General features: G+C 43.8%; 1 protein-coding gene across 1 annotated transcript; it reads right to left on the reverse strand.

The window, feature by feature from the left end:
- Positions 1 to 876: 876 nt before the first annotated feature.
- LOC138209077 (ectonucleoside triphosphate diphosphohydrolase 7-like) lies at positions 877 to 14759 on the reverse strand. Its single transcript, XM_069167430.1, is given in 15 exon segments — positions 877 to 4114; positions 4572 to 4733; positions 5674 to 5759; positions 5863 to 5982; positions 6317 to 6518; positions 7109 to 7275; positions 7418 to 7566; positions 8051 to 8110; positions 8308 to 8411; positions 8891 to 9041; positions 10972 to 11062; positions 11064 to 11178; positions 13295 to 13480; positions 13598 to 13696; positions 14591 to 14759. Coding segments are annotated over 14 exon segments (1818 nt in total). The 5' UTR covers positions 13606 to 13696; positions 14591 to 14759; the 3' UTR covers positions 877 to 3897.
- Positions 14760 to 15247: the final 488 nt, after the last annotated feature.

Consider the following 15247-nt stretch of genomic DNA (forward strand, 5'->3'; position numbering starts at 1 on the left):
AATTTGACAAAGGAGATGGCCAGAAAGACAGCGGCTCTTAGAGATGCGTGTTATTCGTTGATGAGCCTGCATTGATCTGATGGTGGAAAGTTGGACGTCTGGGGCTGCTTCTCTTCCTGTGGTGGAGCTGAACTTGTATTTATTTGATAGAATCGTGGACTCTGAAGTGTAAAGAGGTATTTAGGACGCAATTTGTAATAATCAGAACGAAACATATTCAAGCAACACACACAGGGCAAACGAGCCGAAAACCCATCCGATCTAAATCCTACAGAACACCCGAGAAAAGAAAATGCCAGCTCATCGACTCTATACGTCCATGAAGTCAAAGCTCCTCTTGTCCAAACGTGGAGGAATTGTTCACCACAGCCGTCATAGAAACTGGTTCATTCAAAGCCTCAACGTTCTGAAAATGTCTTCAGTGAATGGGTCTCCACATACTTTTTTTTTCTTCATTTTGACCTGAATATCTTTAGTTTCAGATGTTTTTGTGGAATACTTTGCTCGATAAGTTAGCTTGTGTTATCGTTCTTTGGGATGAATGCCTTTTGCCGAGACATTTTCTAATTTTCTTTTCCATTTAGACATTTTTGAGAGTTACTTCCGAATCCAAATCCTACGGTCGCTGCTCAGATCCGCCACACTCACAAATCCTGCCGTCACTGAAGGAAGGGGACGACTCCTCAAGCTCTAAAACCCAAAATAAAAACATTCCTAATGAAACATTTCCTCCTCGAAACAAGCAGCATTACTGAGCCTCATTGTTCAGTCTTGACTGCAAAACAATCTCCCTTCTTGGTCTTACTGCTCATGAGTTCTCTAATTGTAGATTTTCCCAACAGCTACACAACACGCAGAACTAACAACAAACAACCATTTGTATTACAAAAGGACCTTTTTATTGGATTGGAAATGATCTCGTTCACATTTGTTAAAGGTACCTCAATTAAAAACATAAAAATCAAGTGTCCATTCAGTGAATTACTGTTCAACATTGCACAATGCCCAGCTCTGGAAAAAAACAAAAACAAAAAACAGTCAACGATTGGTCCTTTATCAGGAGTCAGAACAAGAGAGAAGCAGCAGGAATCGTAAAATCCACATCAGGATGGATCACAAAGAGGTTTGCATCTTGTTTTCTGGAAGGTATGTGAAGAGACCAGAGATAAGACAGAAATAACTCTGTCGGGACTCTGGTTGCAGACTTTTGGCTGCAGTGTCAGAAGCTCCTGTTGGATTCCCGAGTGGAAAAAGGATTTCTGAAGACAAAGGTTACAAACGCACACCGACAGTCTGACAACTACACGTCAGAACTCATCTGCGTCAGGAGAAGAAAAGAGGACGAGTGTGTCTACAAGATATTTACATTTTAAAATTTCACAAACCGTTTCTCTTACCGACAAAACATTCACATGAGCACCACAGCACAGCTTCCGCTGCACCCGTTTCTGTTGAAGCAATGGAGTCGTCATCGTTAAGTTCGATGAGTCATGTCCCGCGTCTCTGACTGAAGCCACTTCGATTAACACTGAATCGCAAATTTGAGCATTAAAAACCATCTCCCGCTGTGGGATTGACGCGTTCTATAACTCCTCAAGAAGTTTCAGCTGAATCCGTCCGTCGGCAGGTGATGCCGAGACTCCCGAAAACAAAACAGTGGCTTCTTTTTACAGCTGTAGAATACAGTAGACTGAAACAAAAAGGACTCTTTTTCCTCAGAGTAAGGCTTTTATCCTCAAAAAATGGCTTTCAAGTAGTTCATCTGGAAAAGCATATTTGATACACGTACTGAGATCTGTTCTGTACTTTTTTGCCATGACCGAGCGTCCAGTTCAGCCGGAGGCACAAGTTGCATCCCATTCTCTGAGTTATTGTGTCGACATCTGTTTAAATCAGGCCTCCGGGGTTCTTGATCTGCTTTCAGCGCCTTCAACTAGACGCCGAGCAGATCTCCCGGCTTGTTTCAGATAAAACGCCTCTCTCTCTCTCTTGTGTTTTTTTTTTTTTTTCCCTGTGATAACGATCTGCGCGGTCTTGGTAGGACAAATGTGGCGTTCAAGTATCAAAGCACAAATCTGGGGCCAGAGCTCAGCAGATGACATCATCGGTCTGCAGGATTGCTTTCGAGGAATCTGTCCCATCTGGATAGACAGAAGTGTGCGTGAAATACTATCTGAGGGCAGAAAGGTGCTGCTGAGCTCATGAGGCCGGCCCGCTGTGGTGTCACCTCACACTCAGCTGCAACGCCACCCGATAGCCACCATTTAAGAAAACAGCTTCTTCGCCTTTGCTTTCTTTGTTTTACGTCATGTTGGGGATGTGATTTAGCAGATAGCAAAGAGTCGCATGCCCTGTCCTTGTGAAAGGGAAGGAAACACTGGCCCGTGAGACACGAGTCAACACAAATGATGGATTAAGAGGCCTGGGAAAGTGCAGTTTAGCAAATATAAAAAGACATCGGTCAAAGTCTTCATAAACTGACAGATTGTGACAGATTCTCTGGCATTTCCTCCGGCAGCCAACAACTGACCAAAGAGATGTTTGCCGTTTTACAATTTGACGATCAAGATTGTCTTCAGCGTGCCGCCGACGGGAAACGACTCGTTGTAGTTTAAATCAAAGGCGAGTCGGTCTCAGCTCCTTCAAGTCAGCGGGGCTTTAAATCGAAAGGCTAACATGAGCATGGTAACATGCCAACAACCCCATTACGCCGCCATTTTAGTCCCATCACCGTGCTAACATGCAAATATGAGCATGCTAATGTTTCGCTTGTTATGTTGCGTTGGTGTGATATCGGAGTCACTTGTAAACGACACCGTCATCATTCCTCTTTTTTTTTTTTTTTTTTTTTGGGGGGGGGGGGGGGGAGGGGCCTCTCAGAAATCCCAGTTCAAAAGTAAATGAGGCATGGAGGTCGCTGTACAGTCGCATGTTCTGTACGCCTTCCAGTGGTTAATGTACCACAATGGGTGGTCCACATAAACATCTGGCGCTCCAGCGCAACACGGACGTCCTGCCGGGATTACACTTAAACTGGGCACGAGCTCAATTCTGTTTTAATGTGCGGTCATGTTCATTAAATGTCTGTAAACAAATACGGATGACTCGGTTCAGCCAAAGTCCATTACTGAAGATAATTAAACCTAAAGTGAACAACTGTGCAGCCACTCATCTGTCTGGAGTTGTCAGATGACATGAACACGCGGGAGTCTCTGATGTCATGTGACGTGTGCGCAGCTAATACCAGCAGGGTAGCATGCCTTAATCTTAATCAGTACAGCTGAGACTGGGTTTGTCTGGAGGTCGTGAGGTGAAGTTGCGATACTTTAAACAAGAGATCCTAACGGGGTCAGAGGCGAACAGGTGGCTGCTTTTGCTCCCTTTCGGTGAAATTTCCTGAAAATCCCGAACGCCTCTGAAAGTGCCTCCGCCGGACATCGTCGCCACGTGTGCCTCCTCGCTGTGCGGCGGAGACGTCCCGTCGCGCGACGCCCAGACTGTCGTGATTCCAGAAACAAGATCCGCGAGAGCGGTTTGATCCCGTCACGCTCGGCGACTCTTTTCATCCGAAGCTGTCACAGAAAAGAAGAAAGTGAATTCCAGAGAACATCTTCCCAGCGTGAGGCGGGCTCCGCGTTTAAAGCTGCACGATCAAAGAACGCAGGAGTTTGATTTGCAGGCTCATTAAACAGGCTCTGCGCTGACATGTTTTTCCACACTATCGAGTCACCCGCGTCTCTGGTGAATAAATTCTGGGTTCCTTATCTGTCCTTCCACGCTCCCGTTCTGTAGTCCGTCCCGCTGGGATTCGGATGCGAGCGAGTCGAACGCGGTGCGGAGGACGTAGCTCGCCGCGGGTCGTCCGTCTGGAGCCTCCCGTCGCCAACAGGGCGTCGGTCAGGGGAGGAGCGCCTCTCCCTCCTCCGCCCAGAGGAGGTTGAGCGCGTCGGCCTGCCGCTGCTCCCGCTGGTGGATCCTCCGCAGGCGCAGGATGTAGAGCAGGATGGCCAGCACCACCACCAGGATGCAGAGCGAGAACAGGTGGTGGTTGTAGACGAACGAAGAGCGCAGCCAGCTGGGGTGGTTCTGACGCAACGTCTCCTGCTGCAGGTCCCTGGAGAAACACGGGGGGGGGGGGGGGGCAGAGGAAGACGTGAACAGACAGACCAGCACATGTTCCAGCCAAAAACAAATCCTGACTAATGGACGTGACGGCAGAAGCAGCGTTCTGCTTCTCTTTTTTGGGGAGGGTGCATTCAAAACCACTTCAAAACGGAGAGATCAGTTGGACGGGATACGTCGCGCACGGCCTGATTAAATATTTACCGTTTCATTTCAGTCCCATCGTGAAATATAAAAGCGCTAAAAGTTGATTTTCGTGGATAGGAAGGATAAAGGCAGAATGTGGACCTGAGCTAGGTTTTCTTTGTGGATGTCCATATTTGTGATCCGTTTCACGGACAAACCCACAGCTGGAAAGGACAACAGGAGAAGTTGACGTCCGACTAATGAGCTCACAGAGTCAAAGCATGATACATTTGATGGGAAGATTTTTGTAAATGTCGAGTCACCTGAGAGGCAGGAAGCGGGTTTTGAACAAAATGGCCCCCAGAGTCCACTGGACCTCCTTGTCATAAACCAGCTGGGCAGTTTTCAGGCTCGGGTAGTCGGGGGGGAAACGGAAACCGGAGTGCAGCACTTCGTACATCCAGGCCGACTTGAAGCACTGATACCTGGCGTAACAGGAGCGGAAACAGTGGGTCAGCGAGAGCGAGCATCTGGAAATGCACAGCTGCACCTGCAGCAGCTCCAGCTGCAGCATCTTTAGGCAGCAGGTCAGATTTGCAGCTGCGGATGGAACCGTGCAAAAGTGCACCACCTACAGGCAAAGAACAAGTTGCAATTTTGACATTTGCCACCAGCAGTTGCGTTTCTTTTTTAAAGCTGCAGTTTGTGTGTGTTTAAAGCACAATGTTTGACATTGTATTACAGATTAACAGATTTGAAAACATGGTAAACTCATTTAGAGCCAGTAGCTACACTGAGTGAATATTTGAGTGTTTTACATCCACTTGTGACGTCCATTTTTTAAACTGAGTTTTGCGAACATTTGTTACAGTTATACAAATCTAGACACAACAGTTGTCGTTCTTACGTCTGTGGTTGTTGTTTGCTTTCTTATCGGCGCTGGAGGGGTCTGATAATGGCTGAACTGCGCCTCCTTGTGGAGAATCTGCAGACTGTTTAAAGTCCAACTATTGACTTGAGGACTAAATGCACAACATCAACATAATCTGCAGGGCTTAAAATAAAAAAATAAAAACTGTTTAACTTTAAGATGATAAGATGTATAACTGATATAGGAACAATAATTCAACCTACTATTGAGATATCAAGTTCATGAAAGCTGTTGTTCGTCATTTCCAGGGTAAAAACTCGGGACACACAGGGGACATATTCTCAGAGGACGCCACAGTTGAGGTGTGTGTTTTGCTGGTTATATAAACATAAAGAAGTTGAACTCGGTATTTAGCATAACGAGGGCCAACCGCCAAAGCTGGACAGAGAACATGAAGCGGGCTCACCTGCAGAAACCCAAACTCAACAGAACGCAATGAAAGCTTTGCTTCGTTCACACGCTTACTTCCAGATGAAGACAGACGGTGAACTTACTTCAGTCTGGTGATGTCGGCCTGCTGAGAGAAAAGCTGGTTGTCCAGACGCTGTTTCAGTGTCGACCACTTGGTGGAGCAGTAGTCCTGTTAATGAACCAAAACCAATGAAACAAAAATCAGTAAAACACCATATTTCCTACAATTGTCTTCCAAGTTAATCACCGAGAAGCCGGTGTGTGTTGGGTACCTTCGCAGCTTGGGAGTATTTCTCACTGCTGTACGGTCCTCCGATCCGCAGCACGTCCTCCATGCAGTAATAAAACTCGGAGAAGCCGTAGAACTCGCTGTTGCTGAAGTTGATGGGAGCCTGAAAAAAAACATCAAACGTTATTTTTTGGCCTTTCTGCTTTGTGAAGGATTCATTTAATTCATTTAATGACTGTTTAATGAGCTGTGACTTCAATACGAGTTCATCAATACAGCGCTCACTTTTAAAACGGAATATTTAATGAAGGCGATGCATCACAATGAACACGGTTTTGTTTAGACTTCCTAACAGCCCACTTGTTTCAAGGTCTAATCTGCGTTTCATTATTTATTTATTTTTTTGGCAACATTATGCACTTCAGTGACGTTACTTGCACCAAACCTCGAATAGCTCGTGCTTCATAAAAGCTTTGTATTGGTATAAAGCTTCCTACCTGGTAGACGCCCCCTGGTGACATGGTGCCGTTGTGGAGGCCCAGGAAGGGTCGTACAGCCTCCTGACACCGGGTCCAGTCACCCTGACCCCTCAGGTACATCGTGTGGTTGCCGCGGACAACTGTGTCTGACAGGCCGACCGGCAGGCAGGGGTCCAGGTACGGTTTGTCCTCGCCGAGGCCTGTCTGACTGGTGAGAAACCTAAGAAAAGAAAATTCTGCTGACCAATCCACATGAGAGCAAATGAACTAAACCAGGGAGAAAGAAGTTTAGAAGTTACAATCTGTCTTTAGCAGAGATTTGAAAGGAAATCACTTCATCGGTTCAAGACTCAATAACCATATCTATTCATATAATTGTCATAATCCACTGACTGCCGGCACTACCCTGCATGTAAACTATATTTTACATAATGTGACACCTGGTTGGATTTCAAAGACAATAAGTGTTCGTCTGGCACGAACCAGGAGGAGAGTTCTGGAAGTTCTAGTCTCTCACACCGCCTGATGTTGGAAGCAATAAAATGCCCAAAGAAAAGTAACAACATTTTTACAAGCTTCAGTTAAGACTAAAAGAAATACAGAAGTAAACATTGACTGTGAGAGATGAAGTCCTGATTTTGAATAACATGAAATGAAATAAATGGCTTGAGAGGCGACCAATCATCTAGACTTTGCTCTCTAATTATAATAAGCAAGTTATCAAAGGTCGAGTTTTTAAATGTTTCACGTAGCAGTTCGAATATAAAAAAAGTAGCCCTACGTGACACAAAATATGTGTGCGTGTCTGACCTGTTCTTGCCGTGTGTGTTGTTGACCAGCTGGTCCTCGTAGCGCTGCCTGGCCATGTTTCCTCCGAAGCCGAGGAACGTGGTGACGTAGACTCGGTAGACGTGCTGCGTGTGCTCCACATCGCAGCCCAGGTTAAACTCCGCCAGGACGCTCTTCCCCGCCTCCTCCTGAAAAACACACGGGACGGCTTTCACCACCGCAGACGAGAGCAGCTCTCCGGACGGACACGCAGACTGAACACGTCAAGAGGAAGAAATCGCTTTCACAGTTTCTCCTCGTAGGGACTGAGGTGTCCCTGCACGTCCGTACCTCCTGAGGCGAGTTGAAGGTGATGGCACCGGGCACCTCGTAGGCGATCTGAAGTGAAGCTCCGCCCATATCCATGATGCCCACTGTGCGCCGCCTGCTGATTGGCTGCTGGTTCTGTGAGCCTGTTGTCACCTCGACCGTGGCGTCCTCTGAAAAAACATTTGAACAATTTTGAATCAAGCACAACATAAAACAAACGTTAAGTGTCTTAATCTTTTGCAGATGTCCCGTCATGGAGCTGCATGTCTCCTCTTGTCTTCTCCACCAACAGTTCTTCTCTTCTATCTCTATGCTGTCCTTTTCTCTCTCTGCTCTCCTCTCACCCCAACCGGTCGAGGCAGATGGCCGCCCACTCCTGAGTCTGGTTCTGTCGGAGGTTTCTTCCTGTTAAGAGGGAGTTTTTCTTCCCTCTGTTGGAGGTTTTTCTCCCTTAAAAAGGAGGGGTTTTTTTCCCTCCTAGCTTATGTGGGAATTGTTGAATTGTTGGGTTTCTCTGTATAATATTGTAAAGTCTTGCTGTAAGGACTTTAATGTGTTAAGTGCCATGAAATAACCTGTTTTGTGATTTGGCGCTATATAAATAAAGTTGAATTGAATTGAAAGTGTCAGTTTCAGACGCGCTTTCACACTCACCCTCATCAGCATGATCGAAGCGGCCCAACACGAAGTTAATGCCAATCCATGCGTACACTCCTTCAGAGGAACAGGAGCGCGTCATCACAAACATGATGGGGAGACACACAAAAAAACAGGCAGGCAACAGTTAGAAATGCCAGGTTGAAGAATAATTCATCGTAGAGTGACTCTTTCATTCCCATAATTCTTGATCTACTGACCAAAACCATATTCAGGCACAAATAACGCACGACAGTAACCAAGCATCACCTCACCTTCCTGTTTCCCAGAGATGACCTCAGCATGCGAACGGGAGAACAGGAAGTCAAAGTCCACGGGAACATCAGTGACCAGGTCCTCCAAGATGGCCACCTGCTGGCTACATATAGAAGTAAAGCATGAAACTTAGAGATTTAAAGCATATAAAACATTTAGTTGGAGAACAGGGAAGTTGAAAATAATAGCTTTGCATTAAATACCAAACTCATAAATCATTTTTTGTTGAGACCGATTCTTAAAAAATCAATAAAGTATTTTAAGAAGATGTTATATTTCCATGTTCTGTAATTTGTTTTACGATAAAATATGATATTTATGACCTAAAATAAGGTGAAGGTTGACTTTCGAGCACTTTTAAATCAAAGACACAAACACTTCAGTTACACAAAGAGAACATGACACACGAAGAGAAGAACAAAGAGGCAAGTTTTCATCACCAAATTCACAAATAAAAAATGAATGTCTTTTAAAAGACAAAACCACAAACTGATGGAAAAAAAAAAACTCTACAATTTACGTGAAGTGATCGGTGGGTTAAAAACTGGTGCCCACTGCAGTATCACATGCCGCTGTGTCTACCTCTCGGGCAGCAGCCGCATGCCCGCGGTGCAGAGGATGTAGAGCGGCGTCTCTTTGTGTTTGTTCTTTGGGACGTGAGCAGCAGCGAAGCTGAGGAGAGGTTGGAGGTAGCCGCTGGCGTGGGTCGGTGTGTTTGCCAGCGTGGAGATGCCTGACAGAACACACACATGTATGAGTGCCGTACAACCAGCTACAAAACAGACAGAAGACGTCCAATTATATAGATAAAGCTGGAACCATAGGAAGCTCATTAAAATGCCTCATTTATGATTCGTTTCCTCTAATTATTTGTTATCTTTTCTGTTCATTTTTCTTTGACCGTCATCTTGCCGCAAATCTGACAAATTGTCTCCCCCGAGTTATCGGACCTTTTGTTTCATTTGGCTGAAAATTTTAAATTGTGCTCCCAGCGGTGCCGTGAACACCAAGATGTTAATCCAAGATGTGAAGGTCAGCAGATGCTCATTGAAATGCGGTCGGTCGAATATCAGTAGTTAAACAAAACAATCGATATCACAGGTGCTACATTTCCACCTCTGTTCCACCAGACAAGAGAAGGAGAGAGATGAGCTTATTAAAACGCGCCAGTCAAACCTTGAAATTGTTGAAAACAACGCAAAACTCGTGATGGAAATATGAAATACGTGTCAGTTCACATCCAGAAGTTTTTATATCGATTAAATTAAACCATTCTAATGATTCGGCAAAATGATTGTAGTCAGCTCAATTTATGTAAGAATTATAAAGCACACATTGAAATAAAAACTCTATTTAGTGGTGTCAAGATAAGATGAGAGTGAACTGGGGTCGATGAGTCGTAAAAAGACACAAATGTAAAACAGACAAATCTGTTCCCATTTCATCTTGTGTATTCACGAACACATTTTCATTCCTAGTTTCTCTGAAAACACAGAAATGTCTGTGATAAGTTAATAATAATAACGATAACAATAATAATATCAGGCAACCTGGTTTATCAGCTGGGCATTTATTAAAATAAAAGGAAAAATAACAACCAATTAATGTAGATTCTTGACCTGCCAAAACTAATGACGGTGATATTGATATCTCACTAACAGCATTATCATGCTGACCTCACTGTGAGCAATGAAAACGTGAACATCCATAACGATTGTGACAGAATGTAATGTTCCAGGGTTCAAAGTGCCACGTAGCCTTTAACCGCTGCCCCCCCCCCCCCGAGCTAAACTTGTGTATCTAATCTGAGGTTAAAGTCATTGGGACTGAGCTGATCCCTGATCTGATTAATTAATGAAAAGAAAAAGTACTCATGACAAATATCGGATCACAAGATTTAACGAGCAACTTCAAAACAGTTGAAGGTAAAAATCTGTAAAATAAAACAGCTATCAAAGTCGTTCTACTTTCTGTTTTCCATGCGTGTTCTCTCTTATCTCTTTCTCACACTCTGTCTTTCACCTCGGTGGCAGCGAGCCCAAAGGGCCGGCGGTGAACAGTAACAGTCCTCCTGCGGGCGGACAAATGTTCGACAGCACTGAGGAGGTTGTGAGTACCCGACGGCGTCTCAGTGGTTTCATTGTGCTCAATGAAATCTGTTAAAAAAAAAAACTGGGACGGTTCCAACGAGTTTCAGAGACAATGTTTCACCAAATCACTGCAGAACTTTGTAATTTTTCACCATCGCTTTTGCTGCACATATATTTATGGTATGAGGTTTCATCAGTACTGAAATATAAACACACCAACTGAGAGCTGCTGCTTTTGGTTCGACTGAGTCTTGATTAAAAAGTGCTCTCTATTCTCTCACAGCGTGCAGCGGGAATGATGAGTCAGCGCTGCACAAAGGAACTACAGTTGAAGACAGTAGACACATTCATGGATGAATGTACACATTAAAGTCCTCAGCAAGCCGAGAGCAAAGCTCTGTCTGCCTATCGCTTATTGCACAACAAGATGTTAAAGGATGGATTTGTAAAATCTTACATATTTTAACTAGAAAGGACAAACGCAGTTTTATAGAAATATAACTACAGAAATGTTAGAATGATAATATAAGAAAAAAAAGAAAATGCTGCTACAACTGAGCTCCACTTCCTCACCGGGTTTGATCTTTTTGACGACAGGTTTGCGGTCACGGTCCCTCATCTGTCGGATGTCCAGCAGGGTGTGGGGGTTCCCGTTGTGGGGGGGGCCAGTAGTACACGAAGACCCTGGAGCCACTGCTGCCACAATCCACCACGATCCCATAATTCAGAGCAGAGTTGAGGATGTCGGTGGCCTCCATGGACTCACCGATGGAGAGGTATCTGAAGGAGAACAGACACATTGAGACATGAAGAACATCCTGGACTCCTGCGCAGCGAACAGAGTCGGCACGAGAGACCAGAACAACACACAAAGGCCGAATGGTGTTTATTAGCAGTCGGGCAGTATCTCGATTCCTTTCTACACAAATCAAGACAGCAACAAACCCTAAAATAGAAATGTTTCATATCCGTGAACATCACAGTGAATGTTCTTTCGCAAAATGATCCTCCTATTCAAGCCTAAATGTATTTTGTCGTTCATAGATGTTACATTTTCAAACCATCCTCTGTATCTTGTGAAAAAAAAGTGCGTTCCTGTGCAGCACCACAACAGTCAGGCGTACATGTTTAACTCACACTGTGCGTTATAATGCTCCTCGAGCAAAAGCAGATATAAAAACATCTGAGGTGCCAGGAGATCTAGAAGTGATCACACATCTCAGTGTTTATGTAAAAGCGTGAAAAACACCTGTCCCGTCTCCTCCCTTTAAACTTTACTTCAACTAAATGTTGTAAAATTCATACAAAAAAAGCTACACAGCGTGTTTACATCTTTCTCAGCTATCGGTGTATTTATATTTAGGGCACTGCAATGAATCAATATAATAATCAACATCATGATTTGAGACTGGATATCATGTCAGAATTTGGATATTGGAATATTACGATGTGACATAAGGGTTGTTTTTTCCTGGAGTTGAAAGTCCCCCTCCTGCCATTTATTAACCCTCTAAACTCTCGCTTCATCAAAAAGTTTTTCTAAAAGGAAAAAAAACCTCCACCACTGTAAAGTTGAACTTTTACCTACACAGGAACACGTGACGAGTGTTTACGTCTGGTGTGACATTATGGATGCTCACTGCCTTGATGATGATCTCGGGGTAGGACATGGACAGCGGAGACTTCCACCGGCTGAGCCACACAACTTCGCTTTGCTAACTGAAATGGGGATAAATAAACCCATCGTGCAGATCCTCTAGACATTCGAAATGTTATCAGTCGAAGTGGATCAAATTCTTATCGAGTCATTTTGCCGGGAATGTGATGCCTTTTATTTCAATGCTCCATATTTGTATCCATCGTTTTACAGCTAAAACAGCAATTGAAGTCTCCACGGCAGAGAATACAAATAGTCCTCAGTGCTCGCCTGCACCTCGTGATATGGAAAGCCCCGCAACCTGTTCTATTATTTATCTTTTCCCACTAAGCCATTCTTTCCACATTACGAATGATTTTTTTTTTTAATCAAAAATCTCATTGTGTAAATATTTTGTATGCAGCAAGAGTCATCCCTATAATATTAATATATATATATATTTGGTCAAAAGTGTTGCGATATTTTATTCCGTCTATATCAAACCGCCCTGTTCCTGTTGTTCTCTGGTTGCTGAAGGGAACACCTGCAGTCAGTCTCTCTGACAACATCTATCATGAAGCTGGTTATCAGCTGGGACTGTTTACCAGCAATGTTCCAGTCCAGCTACGAGTGTTTTCAGGTTCACATGGAAGAGAGGCAAAGTTTAATTTGAGCTGAAACAGAAGGTGGTCAACATGACTACGTTATATCATCTCCTCAGTGTTTGTTTCAGATTAATGGAAATGCACCTACACTTACAGCACGTTACTGCACGTCGCCTCACCTTCTTGCAAGATGACATACTCGTTTACTCTGACGGTGTTTTCGTGCTGCTTCTTTAAAACACAACACTGACTGGAAGATCATTTCACTTTCAGAATCCTCCAAATGAAACTCTCGAACAAGTTAAAACATCAGCAGAAAACAAATCTGTTCAAACCAAATCAACTCTGGGATCTTTAAATCATTGTCAATGGAAACGGTCAACATGCACAAAGTAGGTTAGGTTAGGTTAGGTTAGGTTAGGTTAGGTTAGGTTAGGTTAGGTAGTTACTTTATTAATCCCCAAGGGGAATTTTTTTTAAGTAGCATACAAGTGAAAAGCTTTTATATACTAGAAAACCTTTAAGCACTTTAAAACTCTGTCTGCCTCAAACTTAATGACCTGAAAGACAGACGGTTACACCGAATAACCGGGCACGTGCCGGATTCTCCAGCTGTTTGTTTCATCGTTAGTAAATACGATATCCATCCACTCACTTATTGAGTCGGGCCACGGGCCGTCGCTGGGTGACCCACAGCTGCCTCTGGTAGGTTCCCAGGAGAAGGAGGGCGGAGGTGAAGAACAGCAGCAGAAGAAGCAGCAGCCTCTGCCTGGGTGCACAGCCCAGAGACAGCAGGGACACGCTGCAGTACCAAGAGGCCGGCAGGCAGGACAGAGTGATCCTGCGGAGGAAGGAAACACAACGCAGAACTGCATTAAGGACTGTAGAGTGTAGCTGAGTTTAATCAGGCGAGGTATTTTTGTAAACAGCAGCTTCAGTGTCGTGAGCAGTTTATTACCTTGCCATGTGTCCACGTCAGCTAAAATACAAGAATCCACAGTCGTCACCTCATGGTGGCTGCAGTCTGATCAGGATCCTGTCCGGACTTTTGACTTCTCTTCTGCCCAAAAGGAATAAGATGGAGAAAAGGCTTCTTAACAAAGACACACATTTTATTGACCACATATTCTGAAAATGAAGGAGATGAAAATATAACATCAGTATCACCCTAAATTTAAAAAAAAAAAAAGGCCAATGATAACCTATTAGTCCGGAGCTTTCAGAGTGTTTCTCAGCTCTCTCAGGCGGGTTTTATTGACTGTTGTGATAAGAACCGCTCAATCAAGTCATTCCCAAATATTTATACATATATGTTTGTTGATTGTACAGTTATTTGCATTGTAATACAGTCTAGAAACTGTGAAACTGCTTTCACTACAGTATTTACAGAAATTTGACAGGCAATACAATACATAGACAAATCCATATGAACTCAATCACGAGTTGAAGTCTCTATGATTGCAGACCGAACTACTACTGCCCAGTGCATATGCGTTTTATTTGCCTTAATTATTTTGTTGTTTTACTCTTAATATGGAAAAGAATATAATTTTGTTTTATGATTTATGTGACTTTGCTGCTGCATCAGTAAACTGATCTACTCCTCTGGCCTGTCAATCTGTGCAACGAGCATCATGTACTTATAGTGTCCTCTTTATCCCGAGCTTGCGTATGGTCAAAAATATATCTACAGGCTGAAGAAGATGAAGAAGGGAACTCGCTAATCTCCCAGTTATATAAGCAAAAACGGTGTCATAAGAACAAAATAGCCATCAGTCCAAACAAACAACAGAGAAAATACATTGAATATGTGTCCACGTTGGCTACAACAGTGGCTACTCTTAAATCTATAAATAATGACTCCGTTACAAACCGGTTAGCGGTGATTTTATGAACGAGTAATAACGCTGCCACAGGATCCATATGGTGTCATTCTCTCCTCCAAACTTACCTACAGGAGCCTCTTCTCCGCCATGACAACAATGGCCGTCTGTGATATTTGTCGTTTCTTCAACAGAAAAGATTATACAAATGTTTCCCCTTTTTCTGTATCTCACAGAGATTCATTTAAAAGAAGACGACGGCTCGAAGCAGAGGAAATGACCGAAATATCCAACTGGCTTCCGGTCGGCCCGCTGGGTACGTCATCATATACGTAACGGGCGCGAGGCGAACGTATGTTGCCTTCAGGTACTCTCGGAATATTCACCACTACGTGACCAACATGTTTACAATACATAGCCTATTGCCCCGATTTTTCCATTTCTGAGTGGATTTTACATTTTCGCATGGGCAGTATTTCTTTCTATTATTATCATCATCATTTTTGTTTGTTTTCATTTAAATATTCCCAAGAGCTTTTACAGGAGGTCATTGTAGAAGCATAAACAATGATTAGTTAAGCATGTTAGCAGTGGGTTCTGAATATATTTCCAAGCCGTGGATGACCAACAGCGTAACTCCAAACCCAAACGAACCGTGTTGACCTTCTTAAATGCAGTTTATGTATAGAAGAAGCTTTTTATCTCCCCAACAATCCTGCGCAAACTCATGGGCTCGCTCGTATAAAAGTGTATTTGTAAGCATGTGTGAGTGTGTCTTTGGGTAA

This window comes from Embiotoca jacksoni, unplaced genomic scaffold (genome assembly GCF_022577435.1).
Source record: "Embiotoca jacksoni isolate LCO1_2020_lvr unplaced genomic scaffold, fEmbJac1.0.p SCAF_4, whole genome shotgun sequence".
NCBI lineage: Eukaryota > Metazoa > Chordata > Actinopteri > Embiotocidae > Embiotoca > Embiotoca jacksoni.